Below are 26754 nucleotides of genomic sequence, written 5' to 3' on the forward strand. Positions count from 1 at the left end.
AAGCTGTTGACAATTATTAAACAGAAATCTAAACCTCCACATCAGAATAGGATTCATGGGATGTTATGTGTGGTTAGTACTGCTGGACACTTGGACCTTGAAGGCTCAAATGATCAAAAAACTTTAGGTATTCGAAATATGGCTCTACGGACACATCCCGGACTGATGGAATCACCAAGGACGAAGTACTGAGACGCATTGGTCGCAAAAGAAAGCTGTTGACATCAACGTATGCTGCAAGAGACATAAATTTCGTAGCCAAAAAACCATTTATTGATTTAGTTAAATTAAAAGGTGTATATGTGGACGTAAATCACAATGATCTGTTAGTGGTCTTTTCATTTTTGAAAAAAAAGCACGAAAAATCATTTGGATTGAAAAATTTAAGTAGATGGACAGTTCAAAGGTAATTATTCTATAGGTTGGTTGCAAAAACTGGAATTAAGCAGATTGGAGTAAAGTTTTGATCTATATTTTGTAAAGTAAAGGAACCAATGCAATATTGTTGAAAGAACATCGAGAAGCATCATTTATGGTGGTCCTTATTGACTTTGTTATTGTGGATGAAGGATCCATGATGGAACTAAGTAACATGACAACCAATTCAGATGAACATTTAGAAGATATCAGTCCGATTACGTCCCACCACGATCTTGAATAAATAATCAGAAGAATTTCACTTATAAAGTGATTGATTTTATCTATAAAATAGGCGTGGATTAAATTTTTTTACCTCAGTTGTTTGTTGGGGCGCTTAGAAGTTTCGTGTCTGTAAAATATTCCGGGTTGGTTTGTTCATGTGATTAACGCTAGACCCGGGTAACTTTTAACGTGTTCTTAAAATTGGCATGAATAATTCAAAAGGTACGTTAAAGTTCTGACTGTTAATTTTTTTTTTTGGTTCGCGGTGCCAATACCCGGATTATATATTAAGTTTAATAATATAAAAAAAAACAAAACTGAGCTAAAAATCTTATTAATTATACAGTGAAAGGATTGATTATCATCTATTTTAATGTGCATGTCTGTTTAGAAGATAATTGATAGGAGATTGACGGTAGGTACGTATTTATACAGATTTTTTGATGTTTCGATTACAAACCTCTCGGGAATTGATGAAAGACATCATTTTGAATAATTCTAAACATTGTTACCTGGGTACGAACAATGTGTTTCTCGTTCTTGTATCATAAAAATCATATTAAACGATGTTATGAAACTTTTATACACAGGAAAGTTTTAAAACCAGACGAGACTTTAAGAAAAATTGCCTACAACTAAGTGAATTATCTTTTTTCGGTGCAAATGATATGTCTTGAGCCTCTAACTAATCTGTAGTTATTCTGACGCAGTGAATCGGCCAAAATATAATGATTTCCAACCCTTTTCTACTCGATATACCCCAAAACTCTTCAATACACAGGGAGATTATCTTATTTCGATACTACGAATGGTATGTCTTCAGCTTTAACTAATCTCTGGTTATTCTGTCGATTGATGATGAATAAATCGTCATTGGGATAATTTTCTTCGTCATTTTTGTTAAATCCATCATTGACTTCAATTTTTGAATGTGGTAAGATGGAAGAATATTCTTCGTCATCCATGATAACAATTCTTAGGCCTGGTGCAAGTTGAGACGCAGTCAACACGTGCAGGGCTTGCACAGTTTTTGTAACTCTTGTTGTCTAATGGGCCCGCGCGAATTGAGAGGCTGAGCAGGACAAGACGTGGCCAATGTAGCACTCGTGAATGTCACAATCGCACAGTTGCCAAACATACGAAAATTAAATTGAAACAACGATGGCATCCGAACTTAATTTAAAGAATGGTAAGTATCTCCGAATTTCATTTAAATATAGTTTATAACTAATACAGTTGACTAATTCTTTCAGAATTTATTTTCACAATATTATAAGAAGAAACTGGACTCGACGAGGCCTATAAAGTCCTTAGTAATTCGACTAACAACATTCTTAGAAAATGTTAATTGGTAACGGAAACTGCGCCACACAGTTTTCTCGAGATGCCTTCCCTTGCGCTGTGCTGCCCTACACGTGTTCAATTGCAATTCTGAACAACTAATTTTTAGTGTATTTTCTTTCTTTTTCTATGTTTAGCTTCCTTTCTCTTCAGTTTTCGACTGATAGACTTGCGGAATACCCGAAATCGGTAAACCAACCTTCCAGTTCCTAATTTGTCTTTTGCACATTCCACCAATCTAATCGGCTGTCAGTTTTTGACAACTTTGTCGCATATTTGATTTGTACGACATAACTAAGTTAAAATTTGATAAAAATCGAAATGACATGAAAATAGAAAGGAATTCTGTTGTAAAGTGGAACAATAAAACAATTTTGTAAATTATTTATTGATTTAATTGAAATCTTTATTTGCTTTTACGTTAATATCAACTAGTGTTCTTTCTAATTGGTAAACGTCAGTTATTATCTCATTAAAAACACTGAAACATGTAAAATATTTCAACGCGCAATTATTTAGTATTCACTCTCATATAAATCTGACTTTTACATAATTATTTTTAAAGAAATGAGCTACGTTGCCATATCGTAAACGGTACTTGATAATGAAAGTTTATAAAAATCTTTCACCTACAAAAATAAAGTTAAGGAAACGGGGAAAATTCGATATGGACCATATCTGGTGTTATTCCGATGGAAAAGTTCTTTATTTTTCTTCAAATGCGGTCGATTTTCCGCAATTCCTCCCTTAATCTCATCAATCTCCTGTTATCTATCTCTTTGAAGTTGGTTGTTGAACGTAATCCCAAAAAACGGTTACCGTGGTTCTCCCAGTCGACGAAACCATCTTTTAAAGCATGTTCGCCCTTTGTAAATCACTGTATTAACTGTTTTTCCATTCTAGAAGTGTAGTTGTAGATCCCGTTTTCATTTATATACGACTGAATTTGCCTAACCTCGCAAATTTTTGGTCCAAAGTAGCACCCAACGCGTAGTTAGCTTCTACAATCTATGCCTAAGGGCGTTGGTATCTGGAAACGTCGCAACTTCCTTCCTGATCACTTCGCTGTCTTGAGACGCCTCTCCTGGGTGCTTTTAAGTATGGAACAATGAGCAGGTAGAAGGTTTTGGGTTTTCCAAAAGTCAGGTATATTCGGAAGGCTTTAATTGTATGCTATTTGGACATTGAAAAAGTTACATGGAATTTCTTGGGTCAGGTATCGGTCAGTCAGGTGTAGATGGATGATCGTTTTATGGAGGGAATTTGTTGGGAGAAATTTCCACCTGTATTACGTGTCGATAGCCTCTTCTATTTTCCTAACTTTAATCCGAAGGTCGTCCAGTGAACTTTTCCGATGATATCGCTGGTTTTTGACCGCCCGGAACGATCGTCGTCAGTCAAGCCGCTGATAAGTCGCGTTTGAATTCAGCTACCCAAAATTTTACGGTCGCAAATGATGTCGCAGAGTCTAATGATATCTGATGCAATTTCACTATTTTCTTTTTCTCCTCTCAATATCATTACACATAAACAAAACAGTCAGATTTTCATGAAAAAAAACTTCAAATCAAGACAAATCAACAACGAAAACATATAAAAATATCTAACAATTAAAAAGTTAAAGAAAAATGTGATTTAGAAACTGCTGTTGCTAAAAATATGTTTTTAATCAATTCCTTTAGACAATTGAAAATTTGTAGTTGTGGCAACGTCGGATATTCGTCGTAACCAACGAATAGAAAACGTGGGAACTTTTACGTATTGACGAGAGAAAGAGACGAGCGAGTAATCGAAGGAGATATACATACTTGAAATTCATCCAATTTCTCGACGAAAAACTTCACCGACAACTTCTGAATTTTATGAAAACTTATTTGAATCGCTGTTTTTTCTAGGCTCGATATTGGGTTTTAAATTTATTTTAAAAACTAAATTACGTATGTGAAATAAATTAATGATCGTATTGAAGAAAAACAAACAAAAATTTTCATGACTAAAACGTGATTTGGGTTGAAGTTTCTCGTAAATCAGAAAAACTTATACAAATCCCAATAAATCGCCGCGGAATTGATTTAAATTCAAAAAGAAAATACGTGAAACAACTGAAGACGCTGACAAAGCAAAAGCAGTTTTCCTATTTCCAGAGGATGATGAGAAGACGATTTGGAATATTTTTGCGATTCTTCTGCATAAAAAGGATTTTCAATATTTGATTTAGAGAGACCGAAAGTCGGGCTTCAATGCTCAATTTGTTTCTTGAATTATACAAGAAGGAATCTTTGATATTCGTTTTCTATAGTTCTAATCCATAAATTGAGATCTTGGTAAAACCATTATCTTCCCTCGCCAAAATTTTGCCATGGATCTGACGGAGCAAGGTCTAAATGCTTGATGTGGTACAAGTTCTTCAATGTGATTCCCCGGAACTTTCACAGTACGTAGTTTAGGAGACAGTTAGAAACGTTTCTATAGAAAACATGGAAAAAATTGGTTATCCTTATAGGTGGAACAAAAACAGCGTCATGGACATGTTTCCACCGAATGTTTTGCACGGATAAAACGTGGGTCCATTACTTCACACCCGAAGCAAAAAAACAATAAACTGAAAAGGGAGAAACAGCTCCAAAAAAGACAAAGACCGTTCCATCTCCAGGCGAGGTTATGGCGTCGGTTTTATGGGATGCGCGTGAGATAATTTCCACTGACTACCTTGTAAAAAGAAAAACTATGAACGGTGAGTATTATGGCAACGTTTGAACGAATAATTCAAGCAGAAATGACCGTTGATGTTTGTTAGAGCACTATACTAGCAAAGAGTTTGCTTGAAATTTTGAATTTCTAATCAAATTGCAGCTACGGAATCGTTGGAAATCATGCAGAAATGTTTAAGGAAGCATTTGAAAGACACAAAGCATCCAGTGAAGTCGTCGAAATCTTGCCTTATCAAACAAGTTGTAAAAATGGTTCTCGGTCGTTAACAGAAAGATAGTAGAGTTGCCTCAATATATTTTGGTTAATTTTTTGGATATTAAGCGTGTTAATGCTAGACTCGTACCAAGAAATCTGAAAAATGTCGAGTAGAGGTTTAAAAAAGAAGCTACTTTGATCAGAAGCGACAAGAGGTGGATATAACTTCGAACCAATGCAACAAGTTCGTTTCAGAGGCTCAAACGGTCAATAAGGACTTTCACTCGAATGTTTTGAATCACTTTGTAAACAATTCATAGATTTTTCAACCCGATAATGCGTCGTCACTTTCCAGCATGATTTTTCGGTAGAAAACGAAACGTTTGAGAATCACAACGACTCAAAAATTTACTTGACATGCTTATGTTGATCTCGGAAGGGGCTTAATTTGAAAGTGATCTATTCATAAAGTAACGAGGAATCAATAAAAAGATTCACGAAACGAATGAAACATCGATTCGATTTACCATCACCTAGTGAAATGAAGAGAATTAATTTCGCCTCATCATTGATTCACACTCGCAAATACGCTACCGATATGAACATACATTAATTAATGACTCTAGTTAATTACAATAATTGACCTTACTAATTGATTGATAGGAAATTATCACAGACATACGTGGTTGTTGGCTTGTTTTGTTATCACGAGTAAATTTACGTTTATTCAAACCTTGATATCAAAGGGGAGCCGGAAAATTCCGTTTTAATTGGTTAATTAACCGTAGAAAGTGAAACCGAACGTCGTATTGGGGGTTTTATATACACAATAATCGTTAACACGTAAAAAAATATATTCAAAATCAATGTAAAAGTCTTAAAAAAAAAAGAAAGTTGTCATATACATTATCGAAAATTGTTTGAACTCTTATTCTGAAACTCTCAGTTCGTATGGTATTTAGAAATTAATTTTGGATGTATTTAAAATACTCTGTAGATTTTACGAGACCAGAGGAGTTGAAGCTGGCAACACTGCATTTTTAGATACCCTTTTGAGGTTAAGAAACAGGAAAAAATCGTTGAGAGTTAGATCTGGTCGTCAGTCAAACGGAAATGAGATTATTGAATTTTAGCGATGGAAAAGCGTTTTTTTTCTTTCAAATGCGATCATTTTAGAGCAATTTGCCTGGTACTCTCCATTTGGTGAACTTTTTCGAACTTTGTGGCCGCGCTGAACGTTCATCTTCAGTAAAACTGAAACGGCCACATTTGAAATTAACTGCCCAAAAAATCACGATGCACGAATACAAACCTATAAAAGTCTAAGAAATCAGAAAAATTGTTGCAAAAAAATGAAATTGGCAACGTTAATGATATTCCTAACGATTTACCGGAAGATATATAACAGAAAATATTTCTCCTAAACGCAATAGATGTTGAAATCTTCATGTTATGATCTAAAACTTATCAGACAACCCTTGTATACATTAAAAATGGATAATTTAAATAAGAATCTCGAAGTAATATAGAAGAACCGGCAACGTGGCGATAATAACAAGGTGGATAATGAAAGAAATAGGAATAAAGATGTATGAATTAATAATACGAGGGTGGTTCAAATATAAACCGGGATTTTGCTATGAAAAAAAATTTCTAACAATTTTTCTAGATAGTTTTCTTCACATTTCCGGAAGCTTTTGAAAAACTTCTTTGAATAAATCTCTCTGTTTGGCACCCAAATATTGCTTCCGAATCGCAGTCTTCCAAACGCCTCTTTCAATGGATCAAATAAATAATAGTCGCATAGGGACAAATCGGAATTATAAAGAGGGTGTTCCAGTGTTTTAACGTTTCGCTTTGATCTGTAGACAGTTCCACCCTGTTATTTAAGAGGAATACTATAATACTACGTGTTGACGCCACTTAAAATTCAGAAGATCGTTGGCCTCGGCCTTTTCGGAAAGCGAGACAACATCACACACAATAGTTTTCGATAAATTTCCGCATAATATTTGATCAAAAACCGAATAATGATGCGTTGCCAACAGACATTCGTACAGATTCAGATTTATATTTGAATCACCCTCGTAAATTAAACTGAATTTGGAAAGAAAAGAAGAAAAAAGCTCAGTTCGATTGGCTTAATGAGCACTGTGAGTTTTTTAAATAGAAATAATTTACTATTATTTTAGAATTTATAAAAATGTATGTACGACATTTGTCTACTCAATGGGGTTTCAAATATTTCTTTCTTCACTTTGACTTTATATATACACTATAAAACATCCGCATAAATCATTTGAAATTCATCAAATTTTCCATTGCAATTGATTTCTTCGGGAAAATCTCGTTGTTGTTAGTCATAAATCAATCAACGGTATCATATACGCAAAAGAACAGATGATTTTCCACGCAGATGATGGATTTATTACTATTTTTAGATTTTTCTAGTCTAACGAAAGCTGAAAGTACTCGGTGATATAATTTATCGTTTTAATTTCGAAATAAATTAGATTAAAAGGTAGAAAAAGGAAACGACTATAAGAAAAAAACAAAAAACAATAAAAAAATTCGTCTAATTATTAAATATTGTTCAAATAAAAACTGGTACTCACTTCAAATTGGGTTTGGCTTTGTTGATGATCACCTCACAAATAGGGCAGTAGCTGTTGTCCTGCAGGAACTTGATAATGCAACTCCTGCAAACTGGAACGGAACAAAAAAATTCCCTTTGTTATGATAACAATTTTCAACTAATCAAATTTCATCGTAAAATGATCTTATTCTGAACGTATGGAACGAAAATTTTGAAACAAACAAATAATTTTAACACTTCATTCATTCAGCATTTTTTTCGTAAAATATAGTTAACGAGAAGTATTATATATTAAAGGGAAATATTCTACGTCGGCTTCTCAACCCTTATCCTACACTTTTCTACTCGATATACCCCAAAACTCTTCAATAGAGTGAGCCTGGGATACATTTGGTAGATCAACTTCTTTAGGTACGAATGGTATATCGTGAACCTCCGGTTTATCTTTAATTATTCCGTCATAGTCACCAATGGCTAGATTCGGCCAAAATATAATGATTTCCAGTCCTTATACTCAATATTGCCCAAATTAGAGCGATCCTGGAGAACAATTGGGGGGATGATCTTCTTTCGGTACAATTTGTATAGCGTTTACCTCTAATCAACTTTGGTTATTCTGACGTAGACTAGATCATTTCTTCATTGAATTGACGTGTATCCAACGCCTCACCCCACACATGCCCTACATAAAGACGTGAAATGTCAATATTAAAAAGACAACATTCGTCACAACAAGAACAAGATGTTCATCTTACTAAGTATAGTCCATGTGGATTCGATTGACGTGAAATGGAATCCTGCATCTTTTTCGTAACTTGTAGAATGGTGAATCATCTATTAGAGCCATATTATTCTTCTTCTCAATCCAAGGTGTCTTCAGGATGCGTCTATAGAGCCACATCTCAATTGCCTCAAGTTTTTTGATCAATTGAGCTTTCGAGGTCCAAGTTTCCGATCCGTACCGACAGTACTGACCACAGAGCCAGCCAGACAGTATATTTCGTATCAAAATGACAAGAAAATGAAAGGTAAGTAAGAATATAATTTGCGTTTAATCTACTTATTATACAGAACGTCTTCCAATTACCTAACCAACTAAATTGATGGCTCTTTGAACAATTGAAAGAATGCAATGATTATAAACGGATCGCCGTAGAGAAAATTATATTTAAATTGAATTAAAACCACTTACACGAATGTAAACATTCGGATATCGTCGTCGCGTCTATTAAATATCCCTTACAGAGATAACACGTCAGATACGGGTTTATCTCTGTCAGTTTTATCTTCTCTGGTCGTTGTTTTATTTGCTGCTGCTCCATGTCGTTCTGATAATACCTGGAAACAATACACACACAGTTTTTATAAAAATATATGAAAAAATTCAATTCTAAAAAGCAACTACTAACATTTATTTGGTAAACTAGTCTTCGTACTACAGGGTAAGACACAAATTAATGTACTTCATTAATATAAGTTATATTTAAAAGATGATTTTGCATCATGAAGCAACTGGTGGATGAATATGTTTATGATATTACGATGAATAAAAGATTAGTGCGTTCTGGGGAACTAGAGGTGCAAAATTAACAATTATTTGATTAAATCTAGTCTCCCAATTGAGGATTGCGTATGTTCGAGACGAAATTGTATGCAAAAACGAACTTATTAGGTTGTTAAATCTTTTGAAGCATTCAGCAAATATCTTTTTACGATAGCCAAAAATATTCGGCAGTTTTAGAGCATGTGGTTGATACGATTTCGGCTAAATCGATGGATAAGATCGCGTTCACACATTCTCAAAAATGTCCGTTTCCACGAAGTTTGGGAATGGAACTTTCGGTTTTAACTTAATCAATCCGTCGTTAGAATATGTATAAGCAATTCTATAACTTTGATAACATCGAAGAATTAGAAATTTGGCAAAATTTGTGAAATGGAAAGAGTTTATTGGATGACACACTGAAATACAATGAATTCGCGGATCTGTTCAAACATATTTACGTAAAACGATATTTCAAATGCCTACAGAGAGTCGAAATTCAGTTAAAAAGTATCATGATTCGTTTTATTGTATCGTTTTTTTTTTGAAAAAAAAACCGCGTGGAAATTGAAAATTTACTGGTATTCTAAGAGCATTACCAACGTCCCACTTGCCCAGAACGAATTTTTATGTTTTTTTTTTGTGTTTCTTCAATAGAATATGCGAAAATAAATTCATCTCTTTCTTAAATTCTTTAAATAATATAGTGGAATTAATTTTTACAAGTTTTCAGTGTTTTTTTTTTGGAAATGAACGTCTCGTTCAAGGTTACGTTGGTTAATTAAAATTAACAATTTCAATTGTAGTCAAGCGATATTAAAAATCATTGTTTGAAAAGTCGGGTATGCAAATACGTCGTTGTCGCATTAGAACAATGGCAAGTTTTAAAATTCTCCCGACGATCATGTGTCGTCCATGTCCGTCTGCATTCCTACCGCGTTTCGTGCTTATGCACTCGATTCTCTCTGACGTAATTTAAATTTTACTCGTGCTCTTTAAATACAGTGATCAGTTTCATATATACACTACCGGCCAAAAGTCGAAAACTCACCACATAATTCATTCATTAAAAAAAAAAACAACAAAAGAAATAAACGTAACAAAAAAAAACCAAAAAAAAAAACAAAAAACTACAGAACAAACAAAAATAAAAAATAAAAAACAACAAAAGAAACGAAAATAACAAATAAAAAACAAAACGAAACCAAAATATCATATAAACAAATAAAAAACAACAAAATGAAAAAAAAATAATAAAAAACAGATGAAAAACAACAAAAGAACAAGAAAAAAGTAGCAAAAGAAACCAAAATAATGAAAAAGTAAATGAAATAAAAATTAAAAAATAACTTCAAAAGAAACAAGAATAACAAATAATATCTAAAGAAACAAAAATAACAAAAAAAAAACAAAGAAAAAACAACAAAAGAAACGAAAATCCCAAAAATCAGGTAAAAAACAAAAGAAACAAATAAAAACCAACAAAAGAAACCAAAACAAATGAAAAACAAGAAAAGAAACAAAAAAAATAAAAAACAACAAAAATAACAAATAAAAAACAGTAAAAGAAACGAAAATAACAAATAAAAAACAAGAAAAGAAACAAAAATAACAAAAAACAATAGAAGGAACGAAAATAACAGAAAAACAAATAAAAAACAACAAAAGAAACGAAAATAACAAATAAAAAACAAAAAAAGAAACAAAAATAACAAATGAAAAACAATAGAAGGAACGAAAATAACAAATAAAAAAAAACTAAGGAAACAAAAATAACAAATAAAAAACAAAACGAAACCAAAATATCATAAGAACAAATAAAAAAACAACAAAATGAACAAAAATAACAAAAAAAATAGATGAAAAACAACAAAATGATCAAAAACACAGATAAAAAACAACAAAAGAAACGAAAATCCCAAAAATCAGGTAAAAAACAAAAGAAACAAATAAAAAACAAAAGAAGAAACAAAAATAACAAATGAAAAACAGCAAAAGAAACAAAAATAACAATAAAAACAATAGAAGGAACGAAAATAACAAATAAAAAACGGCTAAGGAAACAAAAATAACAAATAAAAAACAAAACGAAACCAAAATATCATAAAAACAAATGAAAAACAACAAAATGAACAAAAATAACAAAAAAAAATAGATGAAAAACAACAAAATGATCAAAAATATAGATAAAAAACAACAAAAGAAACAAATAAAAATCAACAAAAGAAACAAAAACAAATGAAAAACAAGAGAAGAAAAAAAAAAAAAATAAAAAACAACAAAAATAACAAATAAAAAACAATAAGAGAAACGAAAGTAACAAATAACAATCAAGAAAAGAAACAAAAATGACAAATAGAAAGCAAGAAAAGAAACCAAAATAACAAAAAAAAACAATAGAGTCTATAAATTTCGGTTTTCGAAATTCCTCGCATGTAACTAGAGGGAACGAAAATAACAGAAAAACAAATAAAAAACAAAACGAAACCAAAATAGCATAAAAACAAATAAAAAACAACAAAATGAACTAAAATAACAAAAAAAAACAGATGAATAACAACAAAATGAACTAACAAAAAAAACAGATGAAAAACAACGAAAGAATCGAAAAGAACAAGAAAAAAAGAGCAAAAGAAACCAAAATAATGAAAAAATAAATGAAACAAAAATTAAAAAATAACTTCAAAGGGAACAAGAATAACAAATAAAATCTAAAGAAGAAACAAAAATAACAAAAAAAACAAAGAAAAAACAACAAATGAAACAATGAAAATGAAAACAATGAAACAAATAGAAAACAGCAAAAGAAACAAAAATATCAAAAAATAAATAAAAAAGAACAAAAGAACGAAAACCCCAAAAATAAATAATAAAAACCAACAAAAGAAACAAAAAAAATAAAAAACAACAAAAATAACAAAGAAACAATAGAAGGAACGAAAATAACAGAAAAACGAATAAAAAAAAAGAAAAGAAACAAAAATAACAAATAAAAAGCAAGAAAAGAAACCAAAATAACAAAAAAAACAATAGAAGGAACGAAAATAACAGAAAAACAAATAAAAACAACAAAACAAACGAAATTAACAAATAAAAAACACCAAAGGAAACAAAAATAACAAATAAAAAACAAAACGAAACCAAAATATCATAAAAACAAATAAAAAACAACAAAATGAACAAAAATAATAAAAAACAGATGAAAAACAACAAAAGAATCGAAAAGGACAAGAAAAACAGCAAAAGAAACCAAAATATCAAAACAACAAAAGAAACGAAAGTCCCAAAAATCAGGTAAAAAACAAAAGAAACGAAAATAACAAAAAAATAGATAAAAAACAACAAAATGATCAAAAATACAGATAAAAAACAACAAAAGAAAAAAAAGTAAAAAAATGGAAAACAGCAAAAGAAACCAAAATAAGGGAGAAATCAAAAAAAAAACAAAGAAAAAACATCAAAAGGAAGCTATCTAGAAAAAATCGAATGAATTTCGAGAGATTAATTCGAAGACATAATGGTCGAAAGGTATTAAAAATGTGGTTATCAATAAGAGGAGCGCATATAGGATTCATCTATCACAATTTTCGAAAAATGTAAGAGAAAAATTGTGGAAATTAAAAAATAAAAGATCATTTATCACCGTCAAACGTACATCCACATCGACGACGACGCGAAGTGTTTGGTTCTAAAACAAAACATGTAAGTATATAATAGGAAAATGATGTATTCGCGAACAGTCGAGGTGTGAAAACGCATATTCTTATAATCTCGGTCATGAACATCAATCAATATACGAAAAACATTTTTCATTTGGGCGGTTATTGATTTGTATCTCTCTTTTTTATAAGTGAAAGTTCATCTAGGCCTAAAACATGTGCTTTTGGTTTTTTCCCACAACTCCCTTAGTTTTTCAGCAGTTTTCTTTAAGTTATAAGCGCATCTACATTAATATTTTTTTTTCATATATTATTTGTAAAAAGGTTCATACTAAAAGGGCTCGAGAAGGTACTAAAGGGTTCACCCCATTAAATGAAACAATTTTTTCTACTACTATGCGTAAAGTACATAATTTAAACACACTTTCGAGTGCGTAAAACTTTACTTTACGCACTAATAAGAAAATAAACATACTTTAAAGTATTAGTGCATAAAACGTATTATTAAGGTCTCCGTAGTGTAGTGGTTAGAGTGCGGGTTAGAGTCCCAGGTTCAAGTTGCGCCGATGCCATGTTTTATTTTTCTACTTATGTTTTGTTAATTTGTTCTAATCTTGATTAAAATGTTCAAAATAATAATTATTATAAGTTAAATGTCTGTATTTTGATAAAATTTTCGCTGGTAGAAAAAATATTGTATGTCTTTTTTCGATTCATGTGATTGTTGCATTCGTAGAAAAAATGGTACTTTACATACTTTTGATATAAGTAACATACTTTATACATACTTTGAAAAAAAAAATGGGCTCAACCGGGATTTGAACCCGGGACCTCTCGCACCCAAAGCGAGAATCATACCCCTAGACCATTGAGCCGCGATATTTACAAATTGTTATAAACAATGAAAAACAAGAAAGGGAAATATTAATTTCTAAATTAAAAAAAGAATTTCGTCAAAATTTAGTTATTAATGTAGAAAATTAATGAAAAATTTCATATACGAAAAATATAAAATGTTTGTGACAGACAAAAAAACGTTTAGTTTTAACCTAAAAATATATCTGTTTTGCTGTATCCTTGGAGGTCGATTTCTATATATAAAAAAAGAGATACGAATATACCATGGCGTTTAAGTAGGATAGAGATAAAGGTCGTAATTCCTTTTTCACACAACACTAAAACGTCATAATTCACCCGTTCCCCTACGCGCCTTTTCGGGCGGCAGAATCTTCATTAGAGCAAATGTACTTGCTGAAAGTACACTAGGTGGTCGTGCCTATGCAAACAATCTGTTAAATTGTGGGGAATTCTCAGAGGGTAGGAAAATTACGTAATTTGTATGCTACGTTTTGTAATTTTATCACTTGTATTCGAAATAATAGAATTTTTATAATGATAATTTTATTTTAGAAAATACAAATTTGTTCTTAACAACCAAATATCGTCTATTACCTTTTTTATATAACTAAACAGAATGGATCTCGAGGGCGTAAAGGTTTTGGGGGTACAAATACAGGACAAAAGAAAAAATACACGTCATGATTTACATCATTACAGCTAGAGGGAGATTTTTAAGTGTTTTGCAAACCACGGTGAATCGAGATGGTGCTTTATCACAAAAAATCGAAGCGACTTGATCGATACACTGTTTTTGGTTCAATTCACGTCGAAAGTCATAGAAACTAGACCAAGACACATCATTCTTGAAGCAATGAGGTCACCATAAAGACTGAATATCTCCAAGGAATTGCTGGCAACTAGGCATACGGGAATTTGTACCCAGAGGAAGAACAAATCATCAACAGAAATTAGTGAATGGGTAACTCGTATTGCTAAATAATTTAACACAACTGGGTACTAGATGATTAGCTTCCGGAGGAAACCCAAAAATATGAAAATTTTTTCTTCCATACCAAGACAAGTTAGAACATCAAAAATTACAGAATCAATATTAATTTCTATTTCCAAAAATTGACACACGGTAAATATGATTGTTCCAATATTTTTTTTTACTTGTTGGACGTCACTGATTGTACTTCCAAGTCGGACGTCTCTTGGGTTATACACAGATTGAATGAAACCAACTGACAACCCGCAATGAGTCATCCGAAATCTAATGGAAACTCCTATATAAGAGATGAACGTATAAAGGGCTGATCGTTGTTTAGTTAGGGCTGAATTGTGATTAGGGTTACCGATTTAAGCATGTTGTAATTAGTACGATCACTTGCGCGTATTTCGTGAACCGACTTTATGAAAACATCTTCTCTATTTTCCGGAATCTCTAAGCTATATTCAAAAGCTAATTTTAGCGTTGTTGTGAGATCGTGAAGCTCCAAAAATCAATTTCGAGTTAAACGTGGCTAATAATAATAAAACAAATCGTATCAACAAATTTCGATTTATCGTTTTCAAATTTTTGGAGACTAAAATTGAAGCAAAACACATGTTTTCACTAAAAAGGTGATGGGTCATAAATAACCTCAAAAATGACAAATAACAAAGGGCAGATAGTCGCCACAAATTCAATTCCAGGGTGGATTCGTAAGATTTTAAGAATAAAAGAAAGAGATAGAACCTTTTGAATACATATTTAGTCCAAAATGTAAAAAAAAAAGCCAACGAACCTCCCTCTCTCAATATTTCGATTCAACCAATAATCTTGAAGATGTTTTTCAAGTCCCTTTGGCCTTATTAACCTAAGTTTGTGTGGATTCGGTGAGATTTTTAGAAAAATCATTTACCCGTCCTCTTTTCTCTCTAATTCTCTCTAACACGGTTCAGAACTGTTGAGCATCATCAATTCATAATAAAATTAGTTGTCAGATTTCCGTTAGTATATAAATTATCCTCAAAATAATTACTTCACGTCCTTTGATAAACTATTTAATATTTTTTTGGATTGTTGTCGAAATTCTATTTTCATCAACTGGTTCCCTAGGCCGGCCCTGTCCAACTACTATGAGGTTTTAACAATTCGCCGATTTCGAGCGGTATCTTTGATATGTTTTCAGTAGCAGGCGGTGTATTTACAGTATTTCTTCTAAATATAATAGAGTATATTTATTTATTTCTGTTTGTTCTAGAACTAGTGTAAACGCAGTTAGTTTTAAATAAATAGTCGAACGAATTAGTGAAATAAATTATTCAATTATATATTTATAAGTAAATTATTGTGAGTTAAGTGTATTGTATAGTGTGTAAATCAATTAAAAAGTAAAAGACAATGTTTAGAATTCGATTTAATAACATTTAATCACCAAAAGTATTAATTTCATCGCAAAAAAAGTTTCAAGTTTTATTTCGTAGTAAGTAAAATCTCTAGCTGGCAGTTAACGTGTTAATTTAACTTTTTTGTTTAAAATATTAATAATTATATCAATATTATGAATTTAATTATTCAGTTTATTCAAATACTTTCATTTCGAATTTTTCCCAACATGCGGGTATCACCTGCGGTTCGTACTTCCCAATCAACCCTTGACGATGAATAGGGGTAGCAAATGATTTATATACCTGCGATTAAAGATTACTATCGGTGGCATATACTGAACTACCATTCTATTTATTATATTTAATACGAGGGTTGCTACTTAAGTTTTGAGTAAGACAAATATTTATAATTCGATATGGTTTGTTTTTCGAAATATTCTCCAATTTTGCATGCGTTTGAAACAACTGTCGAAGTATTTTTTTCCTATACGGTTGAGGTACCTCCAAAAACATCTGATGTTTTTGGAGGACGCTTTTTTGATCTAGAAGAAATCATTGGGTTCCAAACAAGGATTGTAAAGTGGATGATTCATCAATTCCATGTTTTGACTATTCATAACCGTTTTTTTTTGCTACCGATGTTTGAGAGCTTGCATTTTCGTGGTGGATAACGATTCGTCTTGATTACCTCAATCTCATGGTATGTAACATGACGATCTTGCAATATCAGTGCGTCGATGTCTGGCACAACGTTCGATTTTGGACGAAATTCATCTTCTAGCGAAATGTGACCAAGACTAAATTTCGAAAATTATAGCGAAGCTCGGTGGTTACAGCTAAATAACGAAAAGTCGAAGTGAGTTGATCGACATAATACCACGTCGAAAATCATAGAAAATCATCGCACGAAATTGTCCATTTTTTGACCAAATTTTCTTTACCAAATTATTTGTATTTTAGTTATTTTTTGGATGAAATTTCATTTAAATAGACCTAAAATAATGACAGTGATTTATAACAAAACCACTTAAAAAAATATCTAAGAAATGAGAGTCCAAATGGATTATCTTCTAATAAACCTGTTATTCGTTTAACCAGTTTGTCATGTATTAAGTCAACAAACAATCATGTTGAAATTAATGAATATATAAAAATGAGTTTAATACGATTCCGCATAATAATTATCGTCGATGTTGTTCTCCATGCATATTTATAAAATGCAAATTTTATACGCTCCTTAAACTGCATTAGGGTTCGTTGCAGCATACCTAATTATATTTAGAGAAATTACAAATCTGCTTTTAAAATTCGACGCGTGTAAAATAGATTCGGCCTTCGATTTTTTTTTTTTGGGAATATTCAAATGCTTTTATCTAGTCTCATAAAATTTTTGTATCAATTATTAAATTGGTATCTGTTAGTTAAACAACAAAAATTGATTCGAATGCGTCTTTTTCTTCTAGAACCGCGTGTTTGATGAAAGTAAACAGTCTCTTGGTATTGCGTCCACGAATTGGCCATTTTTTTCACGACTGGGAACAGAAAACATTCCGAGGGGGTTTAATCTGGCATATAGGGCGCATGAGGTAGCTATTCAAACTTGATTGCATTAATTTTGATCATTGAAGTAGCTAAAATCGCGCAAAATTATTCCGCGCGTATCCAAAAAACTGACGCCTGTAGTTGGAACTGTCTTTGCCTTCTTCGGAGCCGACTTTCTCTTTTCTTTATTCGTCGGAGCATTTTGAATTTCGTTTATTAATTGTACCGATGCAAACGTAGATTTGACAAGGAGATGAAGGGGTTTCCACTTCAAAATCTCTATACTAATATAATTATTGATAGTTTTTCAATAGTTTTAAGTAAAAACTATGCAAAGTTGATTGGTCTGAAAGATTTGTAATGTCCTTCTTGGTATGTAGGTTATTTTGGCCCTTCTCCAAGGCTCTGGTATGTACCCCAATCCCTAGACTGCTTCTATTGAAAGACCAAGAAGATTCCGTCGATTCTTGGTACTTTGTATTTGCGCCGAAATGGTAAAAAAAATCGAAAAAAATGTAGAAGGATCTTAGAGGAATGTCAATTAAAATGGACCTCTTGTTAATGAGTGAGACATATCAGAGTCTAATAGTCCTTTTGTTTCAAAAGGATGTTTATCGATAAAAATCTAGTTTAACTACCATTTGTTGTAATGAATTTTTTCACAGAGAAATACAGCTAATAGTTTTTACGTGAAGAATAATGGATGGTATTGATGGAAAGTGATTTAATCGAACTTTAAAGTTTAGAATTTGAAGTATTCCTAAAAAAAAGAACAATTGTTTATAGAAGAAAATTCTGTAGATTCTTTCAACTTGTTAAGTGAAATTTCTTGACTTGACTAGGGCCTTATTTCGACCCTGTGTTTTCCGCATTCGATTCCTAGATTCAGCTCCAAATGCGAATTAAAACATTAAATAAAGAAAATTTCAAATTTATCAATCAATTTCATATATTTTGAAAGCAAAACGAAGAGTAAATTATGCAGCATACGCGGCATAATCCTCGTTTTTCTGAAACTTCTGGTATAGAAAGCGAAATGATTTATATGGTTATTTACCCACACGCGGCGGTAGCTCAAAGCAACTATCAATCAGTTATACATCAGGTTGAAAAATGCTTGAGGCCCCAAAACACTTTCAGTGTTTACTACCTATCTATAGGCATATGTGAGCGAAATAAAAATTTGGGTACAAAATAACATCATCGTAACTTTTAACAATTTCATGTATATCACGAGAGTCGATAGAACAGCCGACTCCAGTTCTGTTTGCTTTCAATTTCATTTTTTGTGATGCTTCGTTCGTTCAGCAAAAATTAACGAAAAAGTCTTAAAGAATTGAAGGAAAAAACTTTACGAATAGATTAGTGTTAGACATAGAAGGCGCTTTTGATAATTCTACTCGTGAGAATGTCAAAATAATATAGTTGATAGGATAACCTCCAGATGAAAAGGACAACTATTAAGTAGGGCAAAACACAATCACTATTATTGCTAACAGGAGATTTCCATAAGGGTTAGTTGCATCCGACTTATATGGAGCTCTGAAGCAGACGAAATCTTATACCGACGACATAGTCATCTACACAAGAGGAAGCTTTAGTTCAAAGAGGACTAAATTACACAAGAAGATGGTGGGACTAAATATCCAGTTGGATAAGACCTCAATCTTAAGCCCAACATACAAAGGAGATAACCACCAAATCCACAAAAGGTCAGATGGTGCGCAGAAACTTCGCAGGAAAAAATCGCAGTTGTAACCTTGTTGATATCAATCTTGGGGCTGTGGTTTGAGGTACTATTCTGAACACCTCGAGGAAGAATATCTCGACCTGGTTTGAAATCGGGGTCAGGAGAATAGCGGGACTAGAAGTGATTCTAGATCTGCCGCCCGTCCATATGGTATTCGAAAACGTTGGTGGAAAAAACGTCATTCAAAATGTTCAAAGACGAAATTTAGAAGTATATATCTAGGGATAAAAAGTTTTATCTCAATATTAAGCTGTACAAGCAAAACACCATACGATAAATGAACATAAATGTCATCGAATGGTAGCGGAATGCAATTGAAAATTGTATCTAGTTCAATCTAGTTAGAAACAGGAACGTGAATCATCATCATTAAATCCGATAGTTAAGATCTGAGCTTCGCATTCACATGACCTGACTCCTTTCGATTGCTTTACAATGTTTTATTTTCAATATGAAATTGGAAACGTTAAAAAATTTCTTATATATTATTTTTTTCAGTATATCTTCGTGCGTCTTTGTCTTTCACTTAGTAAACGACATTTAGGGGGCAGGCGGCGTCGAAGACTCGTAGTCACACTAAGACAAGGACGGAAATAGAGAACGAAAGACGGACTAAACAACGGACCACTTTTAAGGGTTCTCTTTCGCCGGCTCTACACATTTACACATACACCGGGCGTTATGGGTATAATTACATTCCGTTTTATTTATATTCCTCTCATAGGGGCGAGAAAACAGTTGTGGAGAGGCAATAACTTGAAAAATATTAATTCGATATTTTATTATTTGTAAATAATCAACAAATTAATGTAATTCTCGTAAATGAGTCACACCGTACAAAGAACAGCTTCCCCCGATACACAATATCCGTTTTTATAAGATAAAGAGGTCGTACGTGTCAAAGTGAGAAGACAATATTATCGGGAAGGGTCCTTAACAATGGTTAAAAATAGGACTACCTCATGTTAGAGAAAAAGACGGCTAGTGCGAATAAACTTTCGTGAAAGTGCGGAAATTAATGAAAACCCGTTTTCGTAAACGGAATGGTCGTTTCGAGTACCGGGATTCGTAATTTGAAATTGATATATTTGAAGGTCTTTAGATCGAGATAAGTCCTTTCCGAATGGGACCCGGATTCGGACAACCGAATCCATCTTATCCCTCTTGTCAATTTTAATGAGGAATAAAATTATCTTGACTCGTTCTCGTTTTAAAGTTCGTTTTATAGTAAAGGCGCTTTGTAGTAATATTTGAAAACCAGAAATTTATGTTTACATAGAATATTTATTTTCCTGGTCTTATTTCATTGTTAAATTCAATCACTGAACGTCATTCAGTAGTTTTCTTGGAACACTAAGAGATTTAAAAACGATTGACACTTCAGTGTTGCCAGACTTTAAATCTTAGTGTTGCCAAATTTAAATTCGTGTTTTATAAAAAAAATGTATATATTAAGACATAATTTAATTATTTCTGCATTAAACTAGACCTACAAAATATATAATAAAATATACAGGGTATAATTAAAAATATATATAAATTTCAAATGTCGTTAGTGTTGTATTTTCAATTTGATTCCAAAGTTTTTAACGAAAATTTAATGATACACTGTTGTTAGATGATAGTTTCAGGATGGATATGTAAGAAAGGGGTGAATACCTATTTTTAATTAACCTACCTGCAATTTCTTGTACAATTCGTTCGAAAATTAATGATAACTAAATTTTTATAATCCAGGTGATAAACCCCAATATAAAATCATAAATCAGCGACGGAGAATTCTTTAAATAAAATGTTTAGGAACAGAAATATACCTTTAGAAAGTCGTAGGACAGTCGATTGGACCACTACGACATCGCTGGACTCGAAGTTACCTTTTCCATCACACTCATATATTAGATGATGCTTAAATGATGATGTTCCAAACAAAAACTGTATCTTATTAACGTTTCAGTGTCGTCTTTAGCCACCAGATGGGAACTTAGAGCACCACGCACTTGATGTTCAATTTTTTTCTATTAGTAACTGATCTGATGAAATATGATAGTTCTCAGGAAAACAAAATCCATTGTTCGTCAGTTGACGCGTATTTTCTAACAAATCGTAGACTGGTTGCTCGGTGGGGTTGATTTAGAGCCAATAGTTTCTCAAATTTAGTCTTATTTTGACTGTCCAGCTACTCACAGCTACTTCTCGTGTTTATCAGAGTTCTTGTTGGATTTGGACACAATAAGAACGCGATTTCGATCATATCTTTAGAATGTGTACGTTTTTCTTCTGGAACCAAGTGTTCGTTGAAAGTTGCCAGTCTCTTGGAAACTTGAGTAAACTTTGGAAACAATAGAACTACTTATGTTGAACGCACTGGCTACTTTTGGATGATTCTGGTCTTGTATAAAAGGGTGAACGGTTGAACAGCTTTATCATTCGTTGCGTCCATTTTCTGGTGGAATTCTTGGCTGTTGTGTGTCGATTCATAATCATAACTAAAGCTAATATCGTTAGCTTTGATTCTTTACTAAGAAAAATTAAATTTCGTGTCGATTTTTTTGCTCATAACTGTACAAAAACGACACAAGATTTTACTTTTACGAGATTTTAACTTAGTAATATGATTACTGAAGTAACACGTAATAAATTGTTAGAAACATAAACAATTTTGATGAATTTTTAAGTAGAAAAATATCTGTACGTGAAAATAATTAGTTTTAAATGCATTGTACGAATCGATGTTTATGTTTTCTTAAAGATTGCCAAGGACTTCGTAGTATTTCTGATTAATTGAGAACAATCCCCTGTACTATACCAAATTATACAAAAACAAATTCTTGGAATGATTCGAACTCGCTAATGGATTGGAAAAAGACGCGTCTACAAAAGTATGTTAAAGTATCTTTTACTAGGTAATAATTATAGATTGGATCTAACTTTTTACTTCTCCTAGTTGAGTTCTAACCCCCGGGGAGGTATTCGAACAAATGAAAGAATAGTGATTGCCAAGTGAAGATACCTTCTGAGTATTAGGTCGTCGAGTGCTCGAAAGGAATTTCCCAAGGTAAAGGGGCATAAAATATCAAACATCGTTTATAAAAAATTGTTAGATTCGTCAATAATGTAGAAAAAAATAAATTTTATATAATGTTAACGCTTTCAATTCATTAGAGAATTGCAAGGTGGAGATACAGACCTTTTCAATTCCTATTATTAGTAGCCGTGACTCAGCGAAATCGACCAAATCACAAAAAGAAACCTCAAGTGGCTTCTGAAGTGTTCTCGGGACACACAAAGAAATAGGTTGATCCGCATGCAGACGAACTGAAATATCTAGTTTGATAAAGACCACCGAAGTTTTCTTATACTCGTAGAAACATTAGATTTTGTATTATAAATATATTTTGTTGAAAAAATTAACAATATCGAGACGGAAGCAGGATTTGATTAACGATTTTCAATAAGTCAAATTTGAGTTCTCTCAAAAATTTATTATTGAAATTAACGGACCATAAAATTTGGATTATTAAGGGTGGTTTTAATTCTGTTAGTCGATTGTATTAGACTAATACACCTGTCATTACAATTTAATTACTATTTTCTAACACCTGCTAGATCAAAACGATTAATTGATAATAATAATAATAATAATAATAAAAACTTTGTTATATCTAGTACGTAAAAAAATTCATCATAGTTTCACATCAAGCTTTATTTCTAGTTGAAAAATGAACTCAATTTAAGGGGTTGAAAACTTCTAGTCACAATTTGATGATATAAAGAATAAGACATGACTTTAATGTCTCAGAAAATTTTCCAAAAAAGTTGTGTCCACGAATTGGCCATTTCTTTCACGACTGGGAACAGAAAACAATCCGAGGGGGGGCTAAATATGACGAATAGGGTGCATTAGGTAGCAATTCAAACTTGAATAAATTAATTTTGGTCATTGCAATAGCAGATTTTTCCGCTCAAATGTTGCAAAAATTTCGCCGTTGATAGTTTTTCCTTTTTCAAGATAATCCATGAGAATTATCCCACGCCATGACATTGCCCACAAATAGTCTTTGTCTTCTTTGGAGTTGATTCAAAAGAGACAAAAAAATATGAGAAAAATATTTGACTAACTTCCCTACAATGGATCCAATGAAATTTGAAAATAGACCTTAGGAAATTGTACGAACATGTACAAATAATCAAAAGAAAGTGAAATTTTCACCCAACACACATATATACATCATTTTTAATACCAACAACTCATGGGAATGAACTATTTTATTAGAAAATTGAAATCTGAGAAAATATTCTCCAAAATACTGCTCCTAGTTACCAAATGTCGAATTGACTAGAAGCATTCGTTGACTGGTATAAATCCAGCAGCTCTCATAAGTCTGGCAACGCTGTCGAAAAAATATTAAAAGCATATTCGTGCTTTAGACAGTTGTGTCACGTTATCGTCGAGTAAACGCGTTTTCAAATTGTCTCATCGATACTAGATGAGTAACAGAGATTCTTAAAAACGGGCTCTGTTGTCGACGCGCCGTGAACGACTGGTAGTTAGTTCAGTTTAAATCACGAGGATAATTTGAATAGCCATTTATCAAGGCTCTTTTTTGCATAAGTATGCAGACATATGTGTCAATGATAATGAATATAACAAAATACAAGGTTCAATAATTAATACTAATAAGATTTAGCGATAGTAATCTAAAAATTAACACCAACGAACTATAAAATGATATCTTTTTGTCGATATTCCATAGATAAAGTCTCTAATGAATGTTTTTCGTCAAAACCGTGGGCCATTTGTGAGTCATCACGTGGTAATTACGTAGAGAAAAGGCAGTGTTCGAAATTTCCCTCACCCGGTGATTCAAATAACAGTTTGGAACAGATGCAATAAAATTAAGGTTTAATCTATTGAAAATTGTACAATATTCATATTATTTATAAGGTATGGACAAAAGAAGAAATTCTAGTATGAAAAATCTTACAAAAAAAAATTAACAACGAATAAGGCGAGTGTGTAGGATTTCAAACTTTTCGAAACGTTTTTGTATAAATATACATAGTCTTAAAACTCCAAAAGTCTGTTTACACACCCCTAAAGCAAACAACCGTTGTTCCCGTTGTACAAAGACGTACGAAAATTCGTTTTAAATAGGGGTAAATACTAATTTTTTATTTAATTTTCATTATAACTAATTATAAAAGACAATTTGATCCTAAAAAATAGTTTATACAATCTATTTAATCCACAAAACAACTTCTATTCGAATTCTTACAAAGAAATTTCTTTTCAGTATATTTTAGATCCACATGGTGATAGTACAGCCTATCCCAAAACACAGAAGTTAGCGTTCTAGGTTAAGATTACATAACCTTAATAAGGAGAATCAAAAAAGGGAAATTTACCTACAAGACGTTCCATCAATTGTCTCTACTATTAATAAATTATACCCTATTTAAGCTGTTATTGTTCTGCATATTAAACAGGGTTTTAAAACTCGACTTCAGATAAACAGTTTATTAAATTCAGTGAAGTACAAAAGCATGTGGTAGCTACGTCAGGGTAATTTATCACATTTTATCGTATTTTTCACTATCATCCATTCTTTGGATACTGTCAGAAACATTGTATGCATCTGAAATTGGTTCAAACATCCAATAAATTGATTTAATCGAAAATAATACTGTGGAGAATCAGTTAACACACATTTGGATACGACAGAAAGATTTTTTTGAGTTTTTTTTCAAGTTGAGTTATTAATCAATATATTTCTTTCGTAGATTTCGTTGTATTATCAACAGGGATAACCCTTATATCATAAAAACAAAAAACATTATTAGAAAACTGTGTATGAACATAGAACGAGTTAAATTTCCATACAGAACTCGTTAAATAAATAGGGAAGTTATAGAAAAAAGTGGTTATACCAAAATGATTGATTATCACAGAAATATTTGTTATAATCGAAAAAAATGACATGTATTACTTGGCTGTTAACAATAAATTCACTTATATCCAATATAATCATCATAACATGCATCTGTAGAACTAAAAAAATATTTATTATCGAAGTTGAAATGTTAATTTGTAAAACCAACAATTAACATGCGTATTATGTCACAACACTGTATCTAGGTACTAAAGGGAACTAATATATCTATAACCTATAACTAGAAATACCTATACCAATCAACAACGGGTCGTTTTAGTGAATAAAAATATGGTTTATTCTAATAGATATGTGATTTCTACTGTGCAAATGTTAAATTCAATTAAAAATTTAGTTTTTATCAGTTTTTGACATATCGTTTCATGTAGTGCACTTGATACAAACGGTAGATGTAATTATATTATAAAATAATTGTAATATTAACCGTTATCAACTACTAAGAAATAACGAAAATAATGTACCTTAAACTGTATTCAAATTCTCCAAAATAAACTCATGGTAATCCAAAAAAACACTGTAATCCAAAAGAAATTCACTAAGCACTAATACGAACACATTACTTTGTTTACACTGACAATTAAACATCACAGCTCACTGACAATTTTCACGCGAATTTTTACCCACATCATATACGTAATAAAATGCATATCGAATATGTTTTCTGAATCGGAATATTGTAAACAAACCGTTTGTAAACAAACACTTAATTTTGTGGAAATAGCTTATACATTCGACATCACTACGTAAATTTCACTACGAAAAAATTCCTTTCGACACTAAAACTCAAGCAATAAAATAAAATGCCAAGTTATAAAACTCTCCCATCGTCGAAAACGCACAACAATCGCCCTTATAGACAAACATAACCTATATTCCACCACATTTTGCCGGTTTTAACGCACTTTTCGATAGAATTTTTTAAAATATTAAACAAATATGTGTTAGAAAACGAATACTTTTACGGAAACGGTTACATTTAACCTTAATTCTCATCGTGATTTGTGAAAATAAGCGACTTTTTCGCAGAGAAACGTTAACCCAAAGCACTCTACGATCTCACTCAGTAGACTGATGCGTTTTGTTCACAGCTGTGAGAGAGAGAGAGGGAGATAGTATATAAGAGTTATATATTTATTTTCCCCTTATATACTCGATGTATATAAGCCGTTCTACCGCTGGCTCTCGTATTCTGCCAGCTTTTGTCGGATATAACTAACGAGAAACGTGTACTCTGCTGAAAATTTCTTATTCCTTGCCTAAACCTCAAAACCTTATTGCTTATATATTTACGGTTGTTGTGATAACTTTTAAGGTACCTTAGGTAGTAGGTACGGAAAAGTCTATTATTTATAAACGGAATAAAGAAATAAAAGTCTGGTTTTACAATTTAGAAATTAGTATTGCTCTCAACCTTTATTGATTTTACGACAATTATAAGATATATGAACGTTCATAATATACAAGATGGTCAAAAAACATTTGCGATTTTTAAAACATACAAGGTGGTTATAATAAATATACATATAATTTTAATAAAAATAATTTATTGTATGACACAATTCGTTTTCTGGATTGACATATATCAATCTTTTGACAACGAAAATAAGTGT

General features: G+C 31.9%; 1 protein-coding gene and 1 non-coding gene across 2 annotated transcripts in view; both read right to left on the reverse strand.

The window, feature by feature from the left end:
• The window catches only part of LOC130900938 (polycomb group protein Psc-like), a 71023-nt gene extending 44806 nt beyond the window's left edge, over positions 1–26217 (reverse strand). Inside the window, exons 1-3 of the mRNA XM_057811952.1 lie at positions 25606–26217; positions 8679–8824; positions 7506–7596 (exon numbers count right to left, since the gene is read on the reverse strand). Of these exons, the coding sequence (XP_057667935.1) occupies positions 7506–7596; positions 8679–8808 (221 nt within the window). The 5' untranslated portion in view covers positions 8809–8824; positions 25606–26217. The remainder of the gene's footprint in view (positions 1–7505; positions 7597–8678; positions 8825–25605) is intronic.
• On the reverse strand, positions 13492–13563 carry Trnap-ugg (transfer RNA proline (anticodon UGG)). Its single transcript has one exon. It is a non-coding gene; the product is annotated as a tRNA-Pro (tRNA).
• Positions 26218–26754: the final 537 nt, after the last annotated feature.

Source organism: Diorhabda carinulata, chromosome X, assembly GCF_026250575.1.
Source record: "Diorhabda carinulata isolate Delta chromosome X, icDioCari1.1, whole genome shotgun sequence".
Classification (NCBI taxonomy): Eukaryota; Metazoa; Arthropoda; class Insecta; order Coleoptera; family Chrysomelidae; genus Diorhabda; species Diorhabda carinulata.